The sequence below is a fragment of the Aquarana catesbeiana genome, linkage group LG04 (genome assembly GCF_042186555.1).
Source record: "Aquarana catesbeiana isolate 2022-GZ linkage group LG04, ASM4218655v1, whole genome shotgun sequence".
In the NCBI taxonomy this organism is placed as follows: domain Eukaryota; kingdom Metazoa; phylum Chordata; class Amphibia; order Anura; family Ranidae; genus Aquarana; species Aquarana catesbeiana.
The window spans coordinates 635557535-635583438 of record NC_133327.1 but is presented as its reverse complement, the minus strand read 5'-3'; the positions used below and the strand labels follow the sequence as shown (position 1 = coordinate 635583438).

General features: G+C 43.0%; 1 protein-coding gene across 1 annotated transcript in view; it reads right to left on the bottom strand.

The window, feature by feature from the left end:
- The window catches only part of USH2A (usherin), a 1400924-nt gene that overhangs the window by 304809 nt on the left and 1070211 nt on the right, over positions 1–25904 (bottom strand). Inside the window, exons 53-56 of the mRNA XM_073628975.1 lie at positions 23459–23669; positions 21400–21597; positions 12643–12794; positions 8707–8905 (exon numbers count right to left, since the gene is read on the bottom strand). Of these exons, the coding sequence (XP_073485076.1) occupies positions 8707–8905; positions 12643–12794; positions 21400–21597; positions 23459–23669 (760 nt within the window). The remainder of the gene's footprint in view (positions 1–8706; positions 8906–12642; positions 12795–21399; positions 21598–23458; positions 23670–25904) is intronic.

Below are 25904 nucleotides of genomic sequence, written 5' to 3'. Positions count from 1 at the left end.
GCAACTACCATAACCTACCACCAAAAAAAAACCCAAAATAAATGATTTTGATCCTGAAGATCGCAGCAATACCACATATGTGAACTATATTTATTGTTAGTACCCATAGTACAGCCCAGAAACAATGATGTGCATTTTGCTTTTTTTTAAAATCTAAGGCTGGTTTCACACTGGGGCGTCGGCGCCATCGGCAGTAAAGCACCGCTATTTTTAGTTGTATAAGGACCCTTAAAAAGGGACACGAGTACCCCCCGGTACAGTGGGACTTTATGGGCGAACAAAAGAATCATATATTATAAAATGTCATTTATTATAAAAATAATAAAAAATCGGGGGCGCATGCGAGAGATCGGGGAAGATGGCAGCTTAATCTACCTGCTCTGTGCCGTCGGACCACTAAATCTCGGCGACTAAGGCACATCACGCCCTCTGACGCCACCACATAAGCTCAGAAGCGGTGGACATTACCAGGCAGCGATACCGCTCCCAGCAGAAATCCTCCTCAGCCGCGGGGAAGGGGAAGGGCAAAATGGCGCCCGAACCTCCGGAGCAGGATGACACCACGCAGCACTCAGATGACAGCCTGCTTCAGTTCCCCACTAACCTGGTAAGCCCCACTGATGCTGGCTCTGATGCCCTCCTCCAAAAGTTCCGCAGTATCGTACGGGATGAAATAAATGCAGCCTCCCGTAAGCTCTCAGCAGAACTTGTAAGGCGCCTTAAAGAGCTAGGACATCGCACAAACCAATTAGCGCAGCAGATGGACTTAACAACAACAGTGCTGGAGGGACATGAGGATGAAGTGGAGAGGTTAAATGCTGAACTTGTGAGCCTACAGGATAAATTGGAGGACTCTGAGAATAGGGCCCGTAGGGATAACCTTCACATTCATGGGTTCCCAGAGACCATCCCCAACTTGCAGGGGACAGCCACGGCTTTCTTCCAAGAGCTGGTGCCTGATATCCCTGCAGAGCGCTTGGAATTTGACCGCTTACACAGGTCACTCGCTCCCAAACCCACTGAAGGCCCCCCCAGCGATGTCATTATAAAATTTCATTTTTACAGCACCAAAGAACGGCTCCTACAAGCTGCAAGGGATCACCAAGACCTCTCTTTTCAGGGTAATCCCCTCCAACTATTTGCAGACCTCTCTCCAGTCACCATAGCTAAAAGGCGGAACCTGAAGCCATATTTGCAAATCCTGCAAGCCCAGGACATTCGATATAGATGGGGGTTCCCCTTTAAGCTTTCTTTCTACCATCTTGTCCGTCAGTTTCACGCCTCCTCCTTGCCTGACCTACGGAGATACTTCCAGGATCTGCAATTTGATCTTCCTCCTTCCCAACCAGGGTCCTTTTCGGCCCGCCCAAGATCTTCCTGGTCACCCCAAAGGTCCTCGCAGATGTCCCAACAGGGGTCCCAAGCTCTTCGATCACTGCAGGCACAGCGGTTTCAGGATGTCCCTAAGGGAGGAAAGCACTGACCTACATTTGACGCCTTGGAGGCCTTGAGGGGCTCACCTACCTAGAGACTGTTATGCCGATTCAACAGTCAACTCTCACCCTGAACTGTGAATTTATCCCTACGTCTCACCCTTGACCTCATCTTCCAAGGACCCAGCTGAAGTACATGGGCATTTCTTCTCCTAGACTTGTAAGAATTCTGGACCCCTTTATTTATTTATTTATTTTTTTTTTTTGGGGGGGCCCTGGTAGTCCTCGCCCATCCCCTCTCTCCGGCTTCTGTGCACATTACCATCAGATGGTCCCCTTGCCCTGTGTTGCCACAAATGTGTGATGGCATCACTGGGTCTTTGAGAAACTGTTGCACTACTGATGATACCCGGTCCATCCTGGTTTGCATCTCATATTCCCCCTTCCTCCCCCCCCCCCCTTTTTTTTTTTTCAGTATTACTATTATTGCTAACCAATTGACCCTTCTTATTGTTAGTCTATATGGGTGAATTTTTGCTTTGAAACTCGAGAGGGTCCCCCTTTTGCTGTGCTGTGCTGGACATTCCCATTTGAGTTCTGGAGGTGTCTGACCCATCACGGGCCGCAGTTTGTAGCCTTTACACTTCTAATCATAGTTTGGCAGCCAGGGACCCTGGAATTGAGAATTACTGTTATCTGATAATATACTAGCGTGAGCTGTTACAGCTCCCTTTCCCCCTTTTTTTTTTCTTCTTCTTCCTGGAAAGGGTCACAACTGCGGGCTCCCAACTGTGTGGGCTGGTCGTTCGCTCTGGATCCCCCAGATTGTACAGATTGTCCCCGGGGCTCGAGGTCTACCTCGACCTACAGTTTACAGTTTAGATTGACACGTTATCTATTTTAGGTTATAATCTGTTCCGATCTCTACTTAGGTGATGTCTGTTAAAAACATCTGTCTGTTTACTCAATGATATTGTTAATTCGGGTATTAATGTTTAGAATGCTTTAAAAGATGCCGAGTGGTTTCCGAGGGACCACTGCTCCCCCATGTGCCGGAACTTGGCCCGAACAAAAGCTCTGGCGACTTCCGACCCTCCAGTGAGTTTTCAATCCCACTACCAATCGCAACCTTGATGCTTGGAATGTTTTTGCTCCGAGTATTACTCGGCCATTCTGTTTATCTTGATCTCATTCCTTTAATTCTCTTAACAACCGTCTTTCTGGTCTCTCTAACCCTTTTTTCTCCACTAGGTCTGCGGGGTGTGGGCTCTGGGGAAAGGTCTTCTGTCGATTATCAACTCTACTATGATGCTGAATTGGTTATCCCTGAATGTTCAGGGTATGAATTCTCATCAGAAAAGGGTGAAAGTTTTTAAGTATCTAAGGAAGCAGCGGACTGACATCGCCTGCTTACAGGAAACCCATTTTTCGGCAGTTTCCTGCCCTAAATACTTTGATGCTCAGTTTCCTCAGGTGTTTTTTGCTAATGCCCCAACTAAACAAAAGGGGGTGCTCATAGCTTTCCGCAGATCGGTCCCATTTAGTTGTACTAGGCAGATTGCATATCCCAATGGCAGATATTTATTACTACAAGGCACTATCCAAGAATCGGAGGTCACTATTATGACCTATTATGCTCCAAATTCAAACCCAGGACCCTTCTTGACCCACGTCTGCACCCTGCTAGCATCTCACTGCAAGGGTACCCTCTTCCTTGCGGGTGACTCAAATTTAGTTTTGAACCCCTCTTTGGATAAATATCCTTCGGAGTGAACAGCTCCCTCCCCTGATTCTAAAAAATTTGCTTGCTCTTTACAAATACATGATCTGGTCGATCTCTGGAGGGAATGTCATCCCCAGGGAAGAGACTATACGCATTACTCCTACCCTCATCATTCTCAATCCAGAATAGATCATATGTTTATACTAATCTTCCCTTGGTGGTAACAGCTTCTATTTTGGCTGCTCTGTGGTCTGATCATGATCCTGTTCTGGTGGTCTGCCACTCCATTCTGGATAGACTCCAATTCTTACTCTGGGTGATGAATGATTCACTCCTATCGGTCTAAGAGGTCCAGGATGATATATTGAAAGCCTCAGAGGATTATTTCTGCAATAACCTAGGGACGGTTGCATCGCCTGTAACACTCTGGGAGGCATATAAGGTGGTTCTTCGAGGCCACATTATCCAGCTGGCGTTAAACGGGAAAGGAATTTGAAACAGAAGGCCCTGGAGACCCGTCTGGAGGCATTATCTGTTGCCTTTAAGCAATCCCCCACTCCTGGCAATCGTAAACTCTTGGAGCAGGTCCGTTCAGAGTTAGATCTCTGCCTTACTGAAGGGGCTGAACGCATCTTGCGTTGGTCCCACCTGAAGTGGTATGCTAGGGCGAACAAGCCGAATCGTATGTTGGCCAACAGGCTCCGGACCTTCGCCCCTAAATTTACTCCCTTATCCTTGCGCAACCGGCAAAATGTCCTCACGGGTAATCCAAAGCGCATATTGGAGGAGTTTCGATTCCGCCTCACAAAATTGTATTCGGCCCCTGAGCAATTTAAGGAACAGGACACTACTGATTTCCTCAACCACCTTTCGATCCCAATCCTGACAGAGGCGCATGTTACCCTTATGGACCAGGACATACAGGTTTCGGAGGTCCATCAGGGTATTAAAGACCTAAAGGTGGGAAAACGACCGGGACAGGATGGCTATACGGCGCTTTACTACAGAAAACTGGCTACTGTGGTGGCTCCACACTTAACAGCCATGTATAATTCTGTAAAAAACGGTCGTTCCTTTACCCCGGACCTCTTAACAGCAAACATTGTGATGATCCCTAAACCGGATCACGACCACTCCTCCTGGCCCATTTCTCTAATTAATGTCGATATGAAACTACTAACTAAAATTCTGGCAAATCGCCTAAATTCTTTTCTCCCTCGGTTAATTGGGAAAGATCAAGTCAGTTTTGTACCTCAGAGACAGGCAGGAGATGCCATTCGGCGTATACTGCAACTTCAACCTATAGCTCACACCCGCTCACTGGAATCCATGCTCTTGTCTCTGGATGTGAATAAGGCCTTTGACACTTTGTCATGGCCTTATTTCATGTTAGTTCTTCGGCATTATGGATTTGGGTCTTTATTCATGCGATGGATGTCAGTCTTATACGATTCCCCCCAGGCAAAAATCAAGTGTTATGGATTTGAATCTCCTCTCTTAAACATCAAGTGGGGCACCCGCCAGGGTTGTCCACTCTCGCCTCTACTTTTTGTATTGGCTCTTGAACCTCTGGCGGAGGCGATTCGTACACATACGGATATTCGGGCATTGAAGTAGCGGGCTGTCCCCATAAAATCTCCCTATTTGCCGTCGACATCCTTCTTACTTTAACCTCCCCTAGAATTTCCTTAGCAAATTTACAATCCCTTTTGGATACCTTTGCTTCCCTTTCAGGGCTACGGGTTAACCCTACCAAATCTAAATCATTATCGGTCAATCTCTCTCCGGGATTGTTAACGGATTTACAGCTGGCGTTCCCTTTTCAATGGGTTTCCTCACTGCCCTATTTGGGAATTCACCTTACCCCTACGTACTCTGGATTGTACCAGGCTAACTTTCCACCTTTGTTCAAGAGGCTAACAGATATGCTGTCATCTTGGTCTCAGTTGCCTTTGTCATAGTTTGGCAGGATACGGCTATCCGTATGTCCTATCTTCCAAAACTACTATATTTTTTTTGTGTTTTGCCTATTCTGGTTCCTTCGCATATCCATCGTATACACTAACGTAGAATCTTGAAATTTATCTGGGGATCGACCCGCCCTCAAATTAGCAAACAAATTTTGTATGCTAGACGAATTAATGACGGTCTTTCGGTCCCTAATTTATGGGCCTATTATATAGCTGCTAATATAGCCCCACTTTCACACCTTCACGAGACATATCAGCTCCCGCTCTGGGCCACGACTGACCTGGTTGACACAGACACTATTCCTATCTCTTCACTGCCCTGGCTCCCTCCTGTGCACCACCCGGCGGTTATAGGTCCCTGTTTGGCCCACTCTTTGCGAATATGGGATTCGGTAAAGTATTCTGCGAGATTGATTTCTCCCCATCTAACACTTTTATGACTATTGCACTGCCCATTATTTCTTCCAGGCTGTGACAACCCCACCCAATTCTTATGGTGGACCACAAATGGGTTCATAGATGTTCACTCATTGTTCACGCCGACTAGAATTTTGACGTTTGACGCTCTACGCTCTTCTCATGACATCCCCTTGCGAGAGCACTATAGCTGTTTACAACTTCGTCACTTTCTCCAAAGTCTTATTAAATCTCAACCCACCCCCTATACTCTGACCCCCTTTGAGAGCCTTTGTAGAGCTAGGCCCCATTTTCTGGGCCTGATATCACTGATATATTCGGCCGTGATATCTTCCTCTTTCTGCCTCTCTTCCTCCCCTACCCCCCTTCTCTTTTTGCTCTACTCTTTCACCTTTTCCACTTCTTGCTTACCTCTCTCTTTTCAGTCTACTTTTTCTTTTCTTTTCTCAAGGATGCTAAATTTCAGGTTCTATTGTTGTGTATTGTACACTTATGTTACGGGTTTACAAGTAGCCGGGCAAGGCCCGGGCTCTGGACCAACTGGTTCCTGTAACTCTCTCATTTGAGTTTTACATGGGATCACGACTCCTGATTCCATCATGCTGGTGGAGGCCTCTGGGCCCCGATTTGCTTTGTATATTTTATGTTATAATACTCTATTGTAAACCTGTACTGTTGGTTTATATGACAATAAAACTTTTGTAAAAGAAAACTAATTAAAAATCATGTATCACAATTGCTACAGCATATATAGTGCATAACATGTTGGCAACACTTTATTCGAGATTCGCTATGTCTCTTTGTGATTTACCATTTATATTCAATGCCGGAGATTTACCATCATTTTTGTGGAGGTTTTCGGCTGCTAGCGGGGGCGCTTTTAGCCCCCCGCTAGTGGCCAAAAAAGGGTTAAAACGACTCTCAAAGCGCCTCTTCAGAGGCGCTTTGTCGGCAGTTCGGGGGCACTGCCCATTCATTTTAATGGGCAGGAGCGGTGAAGGAGTGGTGTATACCCCGCTCCTTCACCGCTCCATAGATTCTGCTTGCAGGAGCTTTTTTAACGTCCTGTCAGCGCAGCGCCTCAGTGCGAAGGCACCCGGGCTCTCACACTGAGACTGCAGGGGATCCGTTTTTAAGGCACTTTACAGGCGCTATTTTTAGGCCAAAAGCGCCTGAAAAATGCCTCAGTGTGAAAGGGGTCTAAAACATACTGACACTGATACTAATTTTAAAAATGCTTTAAAAAAAAAATCCTGCCCAATATATACTGACCATGACCTTTGACCCTTACTTGATACAAACACTAACCCTGGCACTGACCTAGATCAAACCTTGTTCTAGCTATTTTTCTTTCATTTTTATTTTATTTTAATTATTTTTTTTCAAACACTTCTATTTATTTATTTCTCCCTGCAAAGAGAAAGAGAGAAAGAGATACAATGTATCTCTCCCCTCCATTCAAAGAGAAAAAAAAACACACAGATATGCTGCACAGCGACTGATCACTGTGATAGCAAATTAGAGGCTATCACAGTGATCAGGTGATCTGGAACCAATAGTCCTGGGTGCCGATCATTAGTACGGGACCGGGGGCTCTTCGTGAGAGCCCGATCCTGGTGCTGGGAGCTCAGATACGCATATATGTGGCCCCAAGGATAAAGACCCACTTCTGTGTGGCTGCATGAATGCGGACTGTCAGCAAGAAGGGGTTAAACAAATAATTAAAGCAATATTAAAGCAAACTTTACCCATAACAGTTTGATAACAAAAGAATACATATTCCACATTAATAATTATGCTACCAAAAAAGTGTGTGCTGCAAAATGTCTCAAGCTCCTGTTACTTCTTGCTGGAGGCTGCCATTTTGTTGAAGCCCACAACAGTCACTTCCTTACTGGAAACTCTCCCCCCCTCACTGGTCTTACACACATTTTAATTACAGAAAGGGACATATAGTTTTTATTTCCAGCCTTGATTGTATGTCTTGGCTCAGAAATAGAGGAAGGCTGACAGAAGCTTTACAGTGCTAAAGGTCACAGGCTGCAAAAAAGAGAATATCAGAGACATAAGAGAAGACACTATCCTTGTAAATTTAAAGCTGGCCATACATGGATCTTAATCCAGCCAGTTTGACAGAGATCGGTCAAATTTTAATCCATGTGTTGGCACTGTGGTTGAACAGAACTCAATTAACTGTTTGTTACAGCAAACAGTTTTGTTCCTTTTGGGATAAAAGTTTTACATAAATAAATAAGAACTCAATATTGTAAGCACCCCTGTCAGTAGTAAATGTACCAACTTGAACATTCAGATAGTATAGAGCTAGGGACCATACTTTGCAGAGGTGCCTTGATGTGACTTTACATACACTATATTATCAAAAGTATTGTGACACCTGCCTTTACACGCTTATGAATTTAATGGCATCCCAGTCTTAGTCCGTAGGGTTCAATATTGAGTTGGCCCACCCTTTGCAGCTATAACAGCTTCAACTCTTCTGGGAAGGCTGTCCACAAAGTTCAGGAGTGTGTCTATGGGAATGTTTGACCATTCTTTCAGAAGCGCATTTGTCAGGTCAGGCACTGATGTGGATGAGAAGGCCTGGCTCACAGCCTCCACTCTAATTCATTCCAAAGGTGATCTATCGGGTTGAGGTCAGGACTCTGTGCAGGTCAGTCAAGTTCCTCCACCCCAAACTCGCTCATCCATGTCTTTATGGACCTTGCTTTGTGCATTGGTCCACCATTGGACGTGGGGGGGTTATGGTGTTGGGGTGTTTTTCAGGGGTTAAGCTTGGCCCCCTTAGTTCCAGTGAAGGGAACTCTTAAGGCGTCAGCATACCAAGACATTTTGGACAATTTCATCTTCCAAACTTTGTGGGAACAGTTTGGGGATGGCCCCATTCTGTTCCAACATGACTGCGCACCAGTGCACAAAGCAAGGTCCATAAAGACATGGATGAGCGAGTTTGGGGTGGAGAGACTTGACTGGCCTGCACAGAGTCCTGACCTCAACCCGATAGAACACCTTTGGGATGAATTAGAGCGAACACTGCTCTGCCTTTACATACATACAGTATAGCCATGGTGGAGGTCAGGGCGTGCTGGAAATAGTTCTGCAGCCTCCCATTAATGCTTGGGTTGCATTTCTTTGTTTTACATACCTGTTACTGTATATTGTTTTCTCCCTGAGAAACTGGCAAGGATGAGTCCTCTGCCCACCTTGTGTAGCTGGTACTCTCTAATCACACCGTTTGTTTTTCTTGGCTCCGTCCAGCTGACATGTAGAGCGGTAGAGTTCACTGTGGTAACAATAGGTGGCAGGACATTTTCAGGAACTCCTTGTTTTGTGGTTGCAACCACCTTTATTAAAAAAAAAATATATATATATATATTAATATATATGCAAAGAAAACAACCCAAAAACAAAAACAAACAAGGTTACATATACTGTAGTTACATAGTTGATAAGGTTGAATAAAGACACCAGTCCATCCAGTTCAACCTGTATGGGTGTGTGCATGTGTTTTTGTCAGTAATAATTTCCATATTCCTGTATATTGCGATCGCTAGATGCACATCTAAAAGTTTTTTTAAACTATCGACACTCCCTGCTGACACCACCGATTGTGGAAGGGAGCTCCACATCCTTACCGCTCTGCCAAAAAAGAACCCTCTACACAATTTGATGTTAAACTGCTTCTACTCTAATTTTAATGAGTGGCTGCGTGTCTTTTTTATCTCCCCTAAACTGAGTAGTTTCTTTTATATGTTAGAATCACCATTGCGGTATTTGCATATATATATCGCTATCATATCTCCTCTAAAGTGTCTCTTCTCCAGGGAGAATAAGTTTAATATTTGTAGTCTCTCTTTGTAACTGATGTCCTCTAGCCCCCTTATTAGCTTTGCTGTCCTTCTTTGGACTCTCTCCAGCTTCAGCACATCCTTCCTGACGACTGGTGACCAGAATTGGATGGAATACTCAAGATGTGGCCGGACAAGATTCTTGTAAAGTGATAGAATTATAGTTCTATCTCTGGAGTAAATACCCTTATTAAAGTGGTTGTAAACCCATTACAACCACTTTAACCTAGAGGTAAGCCTAGATTAAGGCTTACCTGTAGGTGCAAGAAATATCTCCCAAACCTAAAAGGTTTAGGAGATATTTGCAGAAATAGCGGCACCGATGTCTACGGCGCATGCTCCGTAGACATCGGGCGCAGGCGCACTGAGCGTGCCATTTCTAACGGCGATCGTGCCGTTAGTGGCGGCACCAGCGCGCATGCGTGGGAGTGACATCATGGCGGCTCCGGCCAGTCACAGCGCGATACCCAGAAGTCACTTCGGGATAGATGGCGCCGTCGGAGGAGGCGAATGCGGGGGCTGATGCAGGGGCTTTGAACTCAGGTAAGTAATTGCTATGCATACTAGCTCATTATGCCTTTGTCTTGCAGCGTGTATTTTTTTTCTCAGAGGCTTTATTTCCTCTTTAATGCATGCTAATAGTCTGCTGGCTTTGTTTGCTGAACCTTGGCATTGCATGCTATGCTGAGCCTGTGATCTACTAGGACCCCCAGATCTGGATTCCAAGGTTGTACCCCTAGCAAGTCATTTGTGCTCATATTTTTAGCACCCAAATGCTTTACGTTACATTTTTCAACATTAAACCTCATTTAACAACCAATTTAGGTACATTAAATTAAAATTATCATTTTTTTTTTAGTATAGAGTATATGTGCATTCAAGTACAAAAATATAATATATTACAGTTTACTGGTCCATAGATGTGGTGACTGCATTTTGATTTTTCCAACCTAAGAACATTTTTAGCAAGTACAGGAAATACCTGTTGATCCTGCCAGATCCCCCCAACAGGAAACGTAATTCCCTTAAAGGACACCCAATACATTGTTTCTTCCTGCTTTGGGTGAAATCGCTTTGTACTCTGCACACTATGAGTGAGTTCATAAGCGGCCCTTTAAAGCTTACGCTTATTTTATTTATTTTTCTAATTAGCACAAAGGTTGGTTCTTACCCTAGGTGTGCGCAGGGGGTGTGCCAGGTGTGCCTGGGCACACCCTAATCACCAAGGTTGCAAACCATGTAGTGTCTGTAAAAAGCCAGAGGCTTGCTCCACATCTCTGCTGCCTCCTTAGCCAATGGTAACTACACTGTCTAGCCCCCTTCTCCAGAGTGCCTTATTTGACTTTACAACAGAAGGCAGGAGAGGGAGAACTAAACACAGCCTGCAGTGTGGGACAGGATTCAGCCTACCAGGAGAAGCTAAGCACAATGTAGTCAGTACACATACATACACACGCATGCATGTGTGTTTGAGCTTTGGGGTGCACACCCTAATGCAGTAGGCTGCGCACACTTATGGTGCCTACATTGATTGAGACATGTCCCATGTGCTGGTGGCTGCTATTTTCCTTAAAACCTTCATTCCTGTGCCCACCCATGCCCTGTAACAGTGAGCTTCTATGGCTGTGGGGGTCAATACAAGCCACTGGACCTCGACAATGGGGTTGTTTTACATAGGCCCCTTTCACACTGGGGCGGTGGGGGCGTCGGCGGTAAAGTGCCGCTATTATTAGCGGCGCTTTACACACATTTTAGCGGCTGTATTCGGTCGCTAGCTGGGGCAGTTTTACCCCCCACTAGCGGCCGAGAAAGGGTTAAAAACCACCGCAAAATGCCTCTGCAGAGGTGCTTTGCCAGCGGTATAACTGTGCTGTCCCATTGATTTCAATGGACAGGAGCAGTGAAAGAGATTCCGAGATTCTGAAGATGCTGCTAGCAGGACTTTTTTCCCGTCCTGCTAGCGCTACCGACCCGATACAGCAGTGGCTGTTTCGGGTCGGTTGCCTGCAAACCGTCCCAGTGTAAAAGGGGTCTAAGAGCAAATAGACTATGCAATTTGCAAGTGCTGTAGCACACATTTTCCCCAGAGCTTAGTGAATGTGGCACAGCTTCACTTTGTAAAGTGTACCCAATCAGGTGCAAGAAAACAAACAAAAAAAAAAAAAACAGCATTTTTTGTTTGCACATGATTGGATGATGGAAATCAGCAGAGCTTTACACTATTTACTAGGCTCTGGGGAAAATAAGCGCGGCTGCACTTGCAAAGTGCACAGTCTATTTGCCTTTGGTAAATGAACTCCTATGTCTGCCCTTTCCACCCCTCCTCCATTCATAGAAGGTGTACTTTTGCTTCTTACAATGAGAAGCACTCCATGAATGGGGAAGGTGGACCCATCCTCCCTTCATAGATCCCCTTTCATTGATGGAAACTACATTACATCTTCTATGAATAGAGGAGACAAGGGAAAGGGGTAGCATAGTCTGCGTTAGAAGATTGCGGCGCGTGGGGGGGGGATATTTCAACGAACAGAGCAGCCACCAGCACAAGGGACTATTCACATTCAATGTAAGTACTGTTCCTGGTGCTGATTACAAAAAAAAAAAAAATAACTACACTTATGCCCTGTACACACGATCGCACTTTCCGACAACAAAATCCATGGATTTTTTCCGACGGATGTTGGCTCAAACTTGTCTTGCATACATACGGTCACACAAAGTTGCTCGGAAATTCCGAATGTCAAGAACGCGGTGACGTACAACATGTACGACAAACCGCAAAAAATGAAGTTCAATAGCCAGTGCTGCTCTTCTGCTTGATTCCGAGCATGCGTGGCACTTTGTGTCTGGGAATTGTCTACACATGATCGGAATTTACGTGAACGGATTTTGTTGTCGGAAAATTTTAGAGGCAGCTCTCAAACAGTGTGTGTCGGAAATTCCGATGGAAAAAGTCCGATGGAGCCCACACACGGTCGGAATTTATGACAACAAGCTCCGATCGCACATTTTCCATCGGAAAGTCCGATCGTGTGTACAGGGCATTCGGCTTAAAATAGGTTTGCTTAAACAAATTGCATCAGTTGGTGAAGCGAATGGCCATTTTACAGCAAACCCCATGTAGGGTGACTAATTCGCAGTGAGTTCTAGGTTCATTCCTTACTAATAAGAAATTACAATGTTTTTAAAATCAGTTTTACACAACCATTTGCCATCCATTAATATAATCTTACCTTAGCACTATCTAGGCATCCAGCAATAGTGCAGGCTCGAATCTGGTAAGTATACTCTATAAAGGGTTGCATCCCTCCACGATCTTGAAAGTTTTGTCCTGTCCCCCTATAGCGCTCTGTTCCATCCCTCAGGAGTACATAATGAACAATCCCTACAGCCACAGAAACACTGTCAGTATTTAAATATTTCTTTTTAACAGGAGACAATAGCATTGTGTGAAAACATAGTTTTGTTTTTTTTAATATAATGTTTACATTAAAATATAGTTAAAGCAGAGAAATAACAAGATACAAATTAATAGCCCATCAAAATATAAAAAATTTAAATCAGCTTTTGCTGAAATATTTATCCTCAATCCATTGATTCCCCCCCCCCCCTCAGTACTTAATTTCTGCTATATGATTTTCTTGGTCTGATGGCCAGCATCATTTAACCCACTTCCTCTGAGCCCTGTTCATCCTGGACACAACCCAGCCTGTGACTGGACAGTGAAAGGAGAAGCCACACAGTGATGTGCTCACACTACTTTCTCCTCCTATCAGCGTGCTTCTTGTGAGCACATGAACTGATTGGCTTCTCGTACTTCTTCATCCTCTCACACTGCAGCTCTGCTATGCAGGGACTGCAAGAGACCAATACCAGGTCATATCACGTACAAGTACTTTCACTGCTTGCATTTAAAAAAATATATTTAATTATGTATACAAAAAACACAGTCACTTCCAGTGCTAATAGGTCTTCCAAGGTGAGGAGTAACAGCTGTCAGATAGAATGGTGGTGTGAAAGGTATATATGGTATCCCAGATCTAGGTGGATGTTGCCTTCCTCAGATGGGGGGATCTGAAAGAAACTACAAGAAAAACAGAAATGGAAGGTGGGCACACCTAGTGCATTACCAGAGATAATCGAATACTAAAAAAGCGTCCAAAAGTGAGTACTCACAAAATACAACTGACAAAATGCCATAAGCACAATGCATGGACATGCACGGAACACGTGCTAACGCGTTTCGGGGGCGCACCCCCTTCCTTAGGGCCTAGCTCCACTGAGCAGGCGGATGACAGGTCCGTCTCCGCTCACTGTGCTGAGATGGACCTATCAGAGCCCCGCTCGCTCTCCTCTACTGAGAGATTGGATGAAAACGGACAGCCTGTCCATTTTCATCCGATCTCATCCAATCCGGTCCGCCAGACTGATGGGAAATAGGGCCACCATCCATCTGGATTTGGTGGACAGGATCGCATCGGATAGCAGCGGGTGTCAGTGAACATGTCAGCGCTGACATCCGCTGTCCCATAGGGGTCAATGTAGGACCCAATCAGGTCTGCCTGAAAAACTGACAGGCGTACCTGATCAGAAAGCCTATGTGAAAGGGCCCTTACTTTTTGTGCCTCTAATCAATGGGATGCAGTCAGCAAAGAAAACCCTGACAGGGTTCTAAACATTCTGTGCTCTATCCAAAACGGGAAAAACACAAAAGATAAGTAACATCAGTTTTACAGTACTTTTAAATCTGACAGGTTCACAAGGGCCAAGATAGACATCAAATCCTGCTTCCAAAAATAAAAAATAAACAAGTGGTACAGTTCAACTCCTAACCAGTTTGGCACTAGAGCAAATATCTTCATTTTTTGCACACATGGAAAAATCTTTATTTTTGACGATAAAATTACTTAAACCCTCAGAACATTATATATTTTCTAAAAACAGAGGCCCTGTAGAATAAAATGATGACAGTTGCCAATATTTATGTCACATGATATTTGCACAACTGCTCATCAACTGCTCATCAATAAAATTAATTTTAGTGCAACACACACAATATAAAACCTATTCTTTGGTAAAATATAAAACATGAGATATAACTCTTGTGTACCTGTATACCACACCACTTTGGTATCAGTCCCTTGTATAAATGTTGAAACCCACAAAGGGGGAAAAAAGGGGAGAAATGGGATGCATTTTGTCATGATGACATCGTCTGTACACGCCCACAGACAAAGTCGTAAAGACAAAACGTATCTGGGCGTGATCTTATAGTGACCAGAAGTGACGCATGCGTGTTAGAGTCAGCGAGAGAGAACCAGGAGGAATCAGCATGGCTGTGTAACCTACACTGACGGTCTCCTGTATCAGCGGACTGGTGACTACGCTTTGCATTTTATGCTTATTGATTTTGAACTGTTTGTAAGTGCAATCCCTAGGGGGTTGGGTTTTGCAATAAAAGTGTTAAACAGGATCATTCTATGTGGAATCTTTCTTTTCTACGATTCTCTATTCATGGAGTGATTTGCAGCCCTAACCAGACCTATATTGTGGATGACTTCATTTTGACTATTTCAAGGCTTGTGATTTACTGTTTTCTGGTGCGTTTGAACCCCTCGGGGAGTGTGACTCACGCGGTGTGGATCTGGGTGCATGCTCATAATATCTACTAGGACCACCGTCTTCCTTTAGAACTGTACTGACTAAGTGTCATCGTTCTATCCCTTATATGATCAAACATATAAATGCCGGTCAGGTTTTAAATGGACTGACAGGAGCGCTGCTATAGTATTGGATTTGTACAGTACTTCAGGACTGGATTCTTTGCTATTTTTACAATGTTTTGTTTTTTATAGTAGCTGCTATTGTTTGAAATTAATGTAAAGTTGTTTGTGTAGATTGTACAACACTATTCATTGATTGCTATAGGTAGACTGTTTATAATTTAAATTGTAAAAGTAATATAGCGCTGAGTGGTGTGAATAGGCCCTTAACTACACTTAGTTTAATATAATAAAAAGATATGTTACATCATACCATATAATTTTATCACTTATAACAGTGGAAACATGGTGTGAAAACATGGCGGTTTTGACTGATTAAGTCTTCCTCAGGGGGATGGCAGTCTTAAAGGATCACTAGGATATACAGTATCTCACAAAAGTGAGTACACGCCTCACATTTTGTAAATATTTTATTATATCTTTTCGCGTGACAACACTGAAGAAATGACACTTTGATACAATGTAAAGTAGTGAGTGTACAGCTTGTATAACAGTGTAAATTTGCTGTCCCCTCAAAATAACTCAACACACAGCCAATAATGTCTAAACCGCTGGCAACAAAAGTGAGTACACCCCTAAGTGAAAATGTCCAAATTGGGCCCAAATAGCCATTTTTCCTCCCCGGTGTCAAGTGACTCGTTAGTGTTACAAGGTCTCATGTGTGAATGGGGAGCAGGTGTGCTAAATTTGGTGTTATTGCTCTCACTCTCTCATACTGGTCACTGGAAATTCAACATGGCACCTCATGGCAAAGATCTCTTTGAAGATCTGAAAAAAACAATTGTTGCTCTACATAAAGACGGCCTAGGCTATAAGAAGATTGCCAAGATATATCCAGAGGTTGTCTTTGGGAAATAGACATATAAGTGCTGCCAACATTGCTGCAGAGGTTGAAGGGGTGGGGGGTCAGCCTGTCAGTGATCAGACCATACACCACACACTGCATCAAATCGGTCTGCATGGCTGTCGTCCCAGAAGGAAGCCTCTTTTAAAGATGATGCACGCAAACAGTTTGCTGAAGACAAGCAGACTAAGGACATGGATTACTGGAACCATGTCCTGTGGTCTGATGAGACCAAGAAAAACTTATTTGGTTCAGATGGTGTCAAGCATGTGTGGCGGCAACCAGGTGAGGAGGACAAAGACAAGTGTGTCTTGCCTACAGTCAAGCATGGTGGTGGGACTGTCATGGTCTGGGGTTGCATGAGTGCTGTCAGCACTGGGGAGCTACAGTTCATTGAGGGAACCGTGAATGCCAACATGTACTGTGACAAACTGAAGCAGAGCATGATCCCCTCCCTTCGGAGACTGAGCAGCAGGGCAGTATTCCAACATGATAACGACCCCAAACACACCTCCAAGACGACCACTGCCTTGTAAAGAAGACGAGGGTAAAGGTGATGGACTGGCCAAGCATGTCTCCAGACCTAAACCCTATTGAGCCTCTGTGGGGCATCCTCAAACGAAAGGTGGAGGAACGCAAGTTCTCTAACATCCACCAGCTCCGTGATGTCGTCGTGGAGGAGTGGAAGAGGACTCCAGTGGCAACCAGTGAAGCTCTGGTGAACTCCATGCCCAAGAGGGTTAAGGCAGTGCTGCAAAAATAATAGTGGGCACACAAAATATTGACACTTTGGGACAATTTGGATATTTTCGCTTAGGGGTGTACTCACTTTTGTTGCCAGCGATTTAGATATTAATGGCTGTGAGTTGAGTTATTTTGAGGGGACAGCAAATTTACACTATTATACAAGCTTTGCACTCACTACCTTACATTGTAGCAAAGTGTAATTTCTTCAGTGTTGTCACATGAAAAGATTTAATAAAATATTTACAAAAATGTGAGGGGTGTACTCACTTTTGTGGGATACTGTATATCCTAGTGATCCTTTAAGATTGCCATCCCCCTGAGGAAGACTTAATCAGTCAAAATGCGTTGGGAATCTGGATCTGTGTAAAGGACACCACCATGTTTTCAGGCCATGTTTTCACTGTTAAAAGTGATGAAATGATATGATGTGATGTAACATATATTTTTATTAATCTGTGATATTTTGTATTCAGTAAATTGTTTCCCAAGATTCATTGGTGTTATTTTTAATGATATTTTTAATAAATATGTGATTTTATATTTTGTTTACACTTTTCATATTTGAGGGTATCACAAAGTCTAATTTCTCCCCCTTTTTCCTCTTTGTGCGTTTCAACATATAAAAGTTGCTGTTGCATCGAGCAAATAGATACCAAACATGCCAAGTCTTAAAATTGAATGTGCCTGTGATATTGTTAAAAAGTACAGTACCCAAAAATCTCCATAGGTGATGATTAAAAACTTTTACAGCTCATCAATGTAGCGCTAACCAGGAGCTTATGTGCTGGAATTATTGCTCTCACTCTAACGTTCACAGCGATACATCACACATGTGGTACGACCACGGTTTATATATGCGTGGGTTTGTATTTGCGCATGTGTGTGAGGCAACAGGGAATACAGCAATTTTCTATTTTTTTAAAATGCTTTTTTTATAATTATATTTTTTTAAACTTTTATCATTTAATTATTCATTTTCACTTGATTGCTATACCAAGGGGTTAATAAACTCCCATGTGATAGCATTGCCCAGGTGGCAGGTACTCTTTTTGCAGACATTAGGGGTCTTATAGAGCCCAATGTTTCCCGTGCCCTTCACACCATCTAAACACAGATTTGCTTGGTTAGATGTGTCCACTGGCTGTAACGGCCCGGAAATGGTGGATCTGAAACTGGAAGTGACAAATCATTGTCGTTTCCAGTTCCTTTGATTACATGTGAGACTGAGGCATTGATATGTCTCGCTCTCACACTTCTTTCCATCCTGAAGCCGGTGGTTGTGGTAATGGGCTATAAATAAAAGGTTGCAGTGCTTCAACCCCAATCCCATACAAGCAAATGTAAGGATCAGACGCTTGTGCCCAGAGAAACGCTGTACATACCGTTTATAAATTCAATAAAAGATAGAAATCTGGCACCAGAGCATCTTGCAAGTAAAAATTGTAGACTTTATTTGAATCCATCAAGGCATAAAAAGGAATCGATTCCTACAAAATATTGACGTGTTTCAGCCACCTGTATGTCACTGAAACGCGTCAATATTTGTAGGAACTGATTCCTTTTTATGTCTAGATGGATTAAGATAAAGAAATTTTTACTTCAAGATGCTCTGGTGTCGGATTTTTATCCTTCATTAAATCTGTGATCCCGGGCTCCTGGTAAGACAGGGAGAACCCGGGAACCATGGGAAGAAAGGAGCCACCATCGGTAGGGGGGAGGGAGCATCGTGCCACCCGCTCTATGAAAGTGATTGATGGCTATATCACAAACCTAATCAGCTTTTGATTAACAATTCACTCTTAGTACTACATAGTATGTCCAAACAAGTTCAAGAGTATCTCAGCATCTGAAACTTTTTTCTAGTTTTGGATAGATTGGGAAGATTTAGAACTCCTGTCAGGAAAAAAGGATAACCCCTAAAAAGATTGGTGGGACTTTAAAGGCAACAAAGTAGTAAAAAGTAGTAAAATACAATTTTATTGGTACAAGTATACATAATAGAAAAAATCCAAAATAGTTCACATATAACAATAAAGAATAAAAATATGAATATACTGATGTAGAATTCGAATGTATATTCGTGTAGTCTTCCAACTGTTGGAAGACTACACGAATATACATTCGAATTCTACATCAGTATATTCATATTTTTATTCTTTATTGTTATATGTGAACTATTTTGGATTTTTTCTATTATGTATACTTGTACCAATAAAATTGTATTTTACTACTTTTTACTACTTTGTTGCCTTTAAAGTCCCACCAATCTTTTTAGGGGTTATCCTTTTTTCCTTATATTAGGGATGGTGGCAACCTTATGACCTACTTGGATGGTATTTTCTTCTCTTATGCTTTAGAACTCCTGTCAGGTTTTTCGGCTATCCAAGGCTCTGTAAAAAGATTTTCATGCATTCACGTTTGGTGGGAATGCTCGAGAATAAATTGGTGACTTTTATTTTTACACTGGGCAAACAAGGGTGTGGAAATCTGGTGTTTCCACTATTGCCCAGATTAAACAAAAATGTCCTGGTATCTGTTCAATGAGAAATTGGCAGCTATGCTATATGACAAAGTCAGTAAATTCAAAAAGGTGTGGGATCCATAGATTGCTAACTACTTGGGGCGGTCCTCTGAGGACTCCATATGGACGCTTTAACCTACTGATATTTTTATTAACTAGAGACCTGCCCTGAGGGCAGGGATCCAATTGAACCCAGACTTAACTTTCTTCTCTTTTTCTATTCCTTTTTGTCCACTCTTCGTTTTTTCTTGAGCCATTTTTTAAGAACGTTTTGCCCTTATAGGAAACAAACGGATCAAGCTACTGAGGAAGTCACATGATCTGTGATGCAATGCGTCGGGAGGAGCCATGTTACGTCACCTACGGTCGTGGCCAAGACCGGCATGTTCCCTGCTGATCTGTCATTGCTGACTTTCATTTGCGTTTATGTAAGTTAATATTTTTTAATAAAATTGCTACTTGGAAATACTACAATATGAGGATTATCATGTTTGGTCTTTTCTTGAGGTGAGCTACTAGAGCGCACAGGGTAGATCTTGGATTGTACAAGGGAGTGTGAACACTAGGAATTTCTCATTTATGCACCTGGATCGCTTCCTGATTTTTTTCACTTTTATGGGCACTTTATTGTGATTTGAAGTACTTAAAGTGGTTGTAAAGTCAGAAGGCTTTTTATCTTAATGCATTCTATGCATTAAGATAAAAAACCTCCTGTGTGCAGCAGCCCCCCTAATACTTACCTGAGACCCATCTCTGTCAGCAATGTCCACGAGTGTCTCGGCCGTCTGGGACTTTCCCTCCTGATTGACTAAGACACATCAGCTGAGCCATGGGCTCCTGCTGCTGTCAATCAAAGTCAGTGAGCCAATCAGGAGAGAGAGAGAACAGTGCCGAACAGCAGCTCTGTGTCTGAATGGACACACAGAGCTATAGCCTGGCTCGGGTGCCCCCATAGCAAGCTGTTTGCTTTAGGGGCACGCAACAGGGGGGCGGGGCCAGGAGCACAGAAGAGAGAACGGAGAAGAGGACGATCAGGGCTGCTCTGTACAAAACCACTGCAACAGAGCAGGTAAGTATGACATGTTTGTTATTTTTATAGAAAAGAGAACAAGACTTTACAATCACTTTAAATATGACTTTATATTGTGATTATATTGATGGATTTCATCTTTATATAATTGATTTATGGAATTGTTATTTTTTTTATTAATTTTATTCCCATTTGAAATTGTTATTTTGCTTTTTACATAATTTGGTTCCTTTGCAGCACCAGGGATCTGGGTGCATTGCCCAGTAGGGTTATCTTGTAAATATATGATAGTGTTATAAGTTATTTATTTGCTGTTTTGCACAGTTTTGGTTATTTACTGCACTGGTGATTTGGGGGGCTCACTATCTAATAGGAATATCTGTGAGTTTACCTAATTGTTAACGTTGATGTTTATAATGTTATGGGAACCCATGATATATTTTTGAAGAATGCAGTAGGTTGTCCTTCATTTTTTTCTTGATGCTCCAAGAAGGTTATTGGTTACCACTTTTTTTTATGTTTACTTTCTAAGAGGTTAGCGCCACATTTTTTTCATCTTTCACTTGCCCTTATAGGAGTTACTTTTGTCTGGTGGAACCCTGTTTTTGGATCCACCGACAGCCAGGTAACCCGAGTGATGGACCATCAGGTTCTATGTTATTTAATCTTTCATTATAATATACCATCTGTGTGTCTAAGTATCCCGTGAGAATGTTTCAGATGTTTTTACTTAAAGGGTAAATCTACAAGAGGGGGGGAGCCAAAAATTAAAACATGACAACGATTCTAACCATCCCCAAAGAAAGATATTTTTTCTTCTTTCTGTGTTCCTGTTGTAGAACTTCCCTCACTTCCTGTCTGGTAAAAAAAAAGGATTGTCAGCAGGGCAGGAAGTGAGGAGAGCTCTGGCGATCAATGGCCCTGGCAGAGGTTCTAATCCTTCCTCTCCCTATCCAAAACTCAGAAAAAAAGCTTTGGCTGGACACACACTTTAAAACCTTTAGACATTTGGTAAAGAAAGATCAAATGATCACAATAAATCTGAAATCTGAAATATAATAATACCATTTAATTTGGTGGGTTCCTCCCACGTCAGAAAAATCGCGTCTTCACGATTGCCAACTAAGGTCCATTTTGGTGGACGTATTCCCTGAGGTGTGTCCTGATCGGTTGTCACTTGGCTCACATTGCTAAAACCATGACCAGCACTGTTCCAGCTCAATACTCGATATTCATAAGTGGAGAAAGGGAGTAAACTGGTATCTAGAGACAGAATATGTTGTAATCATGAACTATGTTGGATCTACTGCTTAGGGGGAAAAAAAAGAAACAATTTGAGATTGCAACCTCCTTGAAAATTTATAAAGTTTAAACATTTCCTATTATAAGAGATTAAAGTGTTAGTCCCCTGTTCTCCAGGGTGCTGAGCTGTCAGTGCCCATGTAGCTGGTCCAGCAGTCTGGGAATTTAAAATCCCAGTTTTTCCCTTTTTCTCTGTGCAGCACTTCTGGGACAGACCACATGGATTCTAATTGGTCAGCGCCGTCACAGTGATCTGCTCTGATCCGTCCTGGAATCACTGCACAGCGAAGAGGGAGAGGAGCGGGGATTTCAAATCACTGGACTGCTGCACTGGCTGGAGAACTGACAACTCAGCATCCCCAGAGGTAAGTAGGGACTACGGGGATGAGGAGGCTGTATGGTGTTAGTTCACTTTTTTTATTTTTCCTGTAAAGGTGAACTAACATTTTAAAAGTGAAAGTACCACTCATCCTTCTCCCCATCCCAGCCCCTATCGTGTTTGAGATTTTTATGGTACTCTTTTTTTTATAGGTAACCGCTCCCACTTTCTTAATTTTCATCTAGGTTAGAATGACGTTGCTTGTCCTGACCACACACCCCCAGCTCCACCCACAGCCTCCTGGGACATATCACATATCCCTGGAGGTTGTAGGAGCAGTCTCACTGCACAGCGCTATATTGTGTTTGTGTAGTAGGGAGCCGGCTGTGACTTCTGAATCCAAGGAATCCTGAATCCAAGGTGGTGGCACAGAGGGCCACTATAGTAAGAAGAATTGGCTGTGGGAAAACAGCAAACTATTTGTAGCTGCTGACTTTTATTTTATTTTTACAAATGGGTTAAATTCCTCTTTGAATTAAACATAAAAAATAACTAGGATAGAAAGTGTGTTAGGGCTACAGAACATCTCCTCTCATCTCCATAACATGGGGTGAGAGATGTTCTGTATTCCACATAGATTAGGTGGGCATGGAGGATATCAGTGTTTGGGATTACTTTGTAGCAGAGTGAACAGGAAGTTATCAGCTCACTGAATATCCAAAATGTTCAAAAGTTAAGTTTTTGTACTTATCAAACAGCTATAACAAAGTTCTTTTAATGGTATAGTGAACAGACCAAAATGGAACAAATTATAGATGTTTATTATAAATATATACCCCCGTGACAAAGTCGGATGTGATGACATGCGCGGGGTCTTGGCTACACGGCAACCGAATGTGACGTTGGGACTTTGATTCAGGAGGTGCGAGTGGCTGCTATGTTCCAGGAGGAATGCAGATACCTTATGGTTTTTACACTAGTGGAGCCATTTTTTTTCCTTACATGTGGATACCTTCATGATATCTGTATGTGACTGGAGTTTCCAGGCGGCTTTATTTCAACATAAGCACTATTTGCCAATCATGAGATTGAATGGCATCAACATATGGTGAGCATTATTCTTAAAGTGTAAGTAAACCCTCCTATCGTTTTCAGCCAAGGAAGCTGCCATCTTTGCCTCTGTTTAATCTACAACTGCCATGATGCTGCACATGTGATCAGTTATGACACCAGCCATTGGATGGTTTGACAGTTTGGTTGAGAGCACAACCAATGGGACCATCTTTATTACATTCTTTGGACTTCACTTATAATTTAAATGAACTTTCTTTCTTCATTCACATTGTGGTGATATTTGATTTTAAACATTGATGCACTACTGTGGATTATTACGTTAAATTTTTCACCTTGTTGTATAGAGGTGCATTGTTGGGGTTTCAATAGAATTTAAGCACCATCTGTCCTTTTACAATAATTAGAAAGTCACATTAAGGTAAACATTACCAGTAAACACATAGGTGTGAGCATCTCCCAGGTAAATAATGTCTTCATCTGTTCTGCAAACCGAGTCCCCATCCATCAGGCTGCCATTTTTAAATTTGCTTCCTTTTATCCAGAAGCAGGAGTCAGTGGAGGAATTAAAGTTGCACTGTCCACATTGCGCAGTAGATTCCAAGGATGCAGGACACAGAGTACCCATGTAGCACATTTTCCCCTGTATAAATAACAAATAAATAAAGCCTGAAATTTTTAATTTGATGGCCAATTATTTTAAACAGATGTTAAAATGATTTCTAATTAAAATGGAACTCGCACATCCAAGGTGGCAGTTCATTCAAACAATGCAGACAGAATGCCAACTAACAATTAGAAATTAGAAGAGGGTTCTTTGGTGAACTTTAGCAGAAATTGAAAAAAAACATGAATTAATGTTTGGTGAAATTAATACTTCTAGGGGCATGGCTTGGCACGCAGCGCGGATGGCAGCATAGAGAAGGAGCTCTGCTCTTCCTGCAGCCTTTTAGCCTTACACTGACATGACGGATCCAGGATATCGGCAAACCTAATCAGCTCCAGTCTGGTACATCTGCACGACGCTCCTCATCGATCCCACGGTCTCACAGCATACCGGACTTATTCTGGTCCCGGCAACAGGCAGCTCGAGGTGAAGACTCGTCCTCCACTCCGACCAAACATGTGTCTAAGAAGGGGAAATACCAAAAGCAGCAGGGTGCGGACCCTTCGAGATCATCCCAAGCTACCAGAAGCACGAGAGCCAAGGATTACACCTGAAGTACTTACTGGTTGGTCTTTTTCCATTGGCATTTCCCACTGCTGTAAGTTCCATATGATACAGCCATGGCTGCTTCACTTATGTTTCTGTTGATTTCCTCAATCCCACTGAGGGTGTTACTTTGTTTGGTTGCCAACTAGGCGGGTACTTGAACTTTGCTCTTGGTTTCTTTTATTAACCGCCACCCCATTCTGCCTGGTTGCCCTAATCTGGGCTCACAGATTTCCTCGGTCCCGCCTCTCTGTTGCCCACATCACTCCATATAGAGGCCCAATTGTAAATCAACAGAGTGTCTAAATCTATATGCCCTCTGCTATCTTATTGCTGATCCTGTGATTTTGATATTACACGCGAGTTGTTGTGTGACTTGACACATGTGAAGTAGCATGACAAATCAAAATCCATGTATTTCAATGGTCCCCGTTCTAATTGGTGTGACTCAAGTCGCAGCAACTCCAAAAAAAGTTTTTGCACTATTTTGTTCCTTCTTCCGTTCGACTTGTTCTCCATAGAAAGTAATTAAGTGGCAATTCAGTCGCATGTACATGTACGACACCGCAACTTAGTTGCGACTTCCACGGAAGTCTACGGAAGCACATGATCTCTGCTCCTCCCAAATACATCACTTCCTATATGTATGTACGTGAGTGTGGAAGACACCAGGAAGCATGCCTAGGGCTAGAAAAAACAGGCGACAAGTTCATGACAATGAAGAAATCATTCAGCTTGTCAGACAACGTCCGGCAATATATGACCTCAGAGATTCATGTTACAAAGATCATGTAAAGAAGAAGAGACTCTTTATCAGCTACAGAACGGTCTGCAAAAATTAAGTGGTTGATATATGTTGCTTAGCATTTTGCGACTTGCACCTATTTAAATATGCAGCAACCAATGTGTGTTAATAATGTGCAGTTACTTCTAGCAACCAATGGATGTGTGTTATTAATGTGCACTGTGTTTTCTTGGTGGGGACCGCTTCTCCTGCCGGGAGATCACAATGGTTTGGCAGCAGGGAATCCCCTATCAACACTATCTGTGTTGATGGTGGAATTTAGCTAGTTTCTTTCCTGCAACCTGTGGCTGCAGAAAAGTAAATCTGTGTGTATGTGTGTGGGGCCCCAAATAATATTTGCTCATGGTCCAAACAATATTAAAGATGGCCCTGTCGACATCCTTCAGCACATCACAAATTCTGCAGGTTTCATGGATAATATATCTTGCGGTTGTTTTCCCACCATCAACATCAATTCTGCAGCCTAGCAAATGAATTACCCGTATTTATCGGTGTATAACACGCACAGGTGTATAACACGCACATTCATTTTAAGAGGGAAGTTTCAGGAAAAAAACTTAAATTTTTAATAAGGAACTTTGAAGCAAAATAAGGGTCAGTGCCCATCTGCAGCCTCACCATTGCCATCAATGCAGCCTGATCAATTCCCATCTGCAGCCTCACAAGTGCCATCAATGCAGCCTGATCAATTCCCATCTGCAGCCTCACAAGTGCCATCAATGCAGCCTCATTAGTCCACATCAATGCAGCCCCACCATTGCCATCAATGCAGCAACCTTGCCATTGCCATCAATGCAGCAGCCTCACCACTGCCATCAATGCAGCAGCCTCACCACTGCCATCAGTGCAGCCTGATCGAT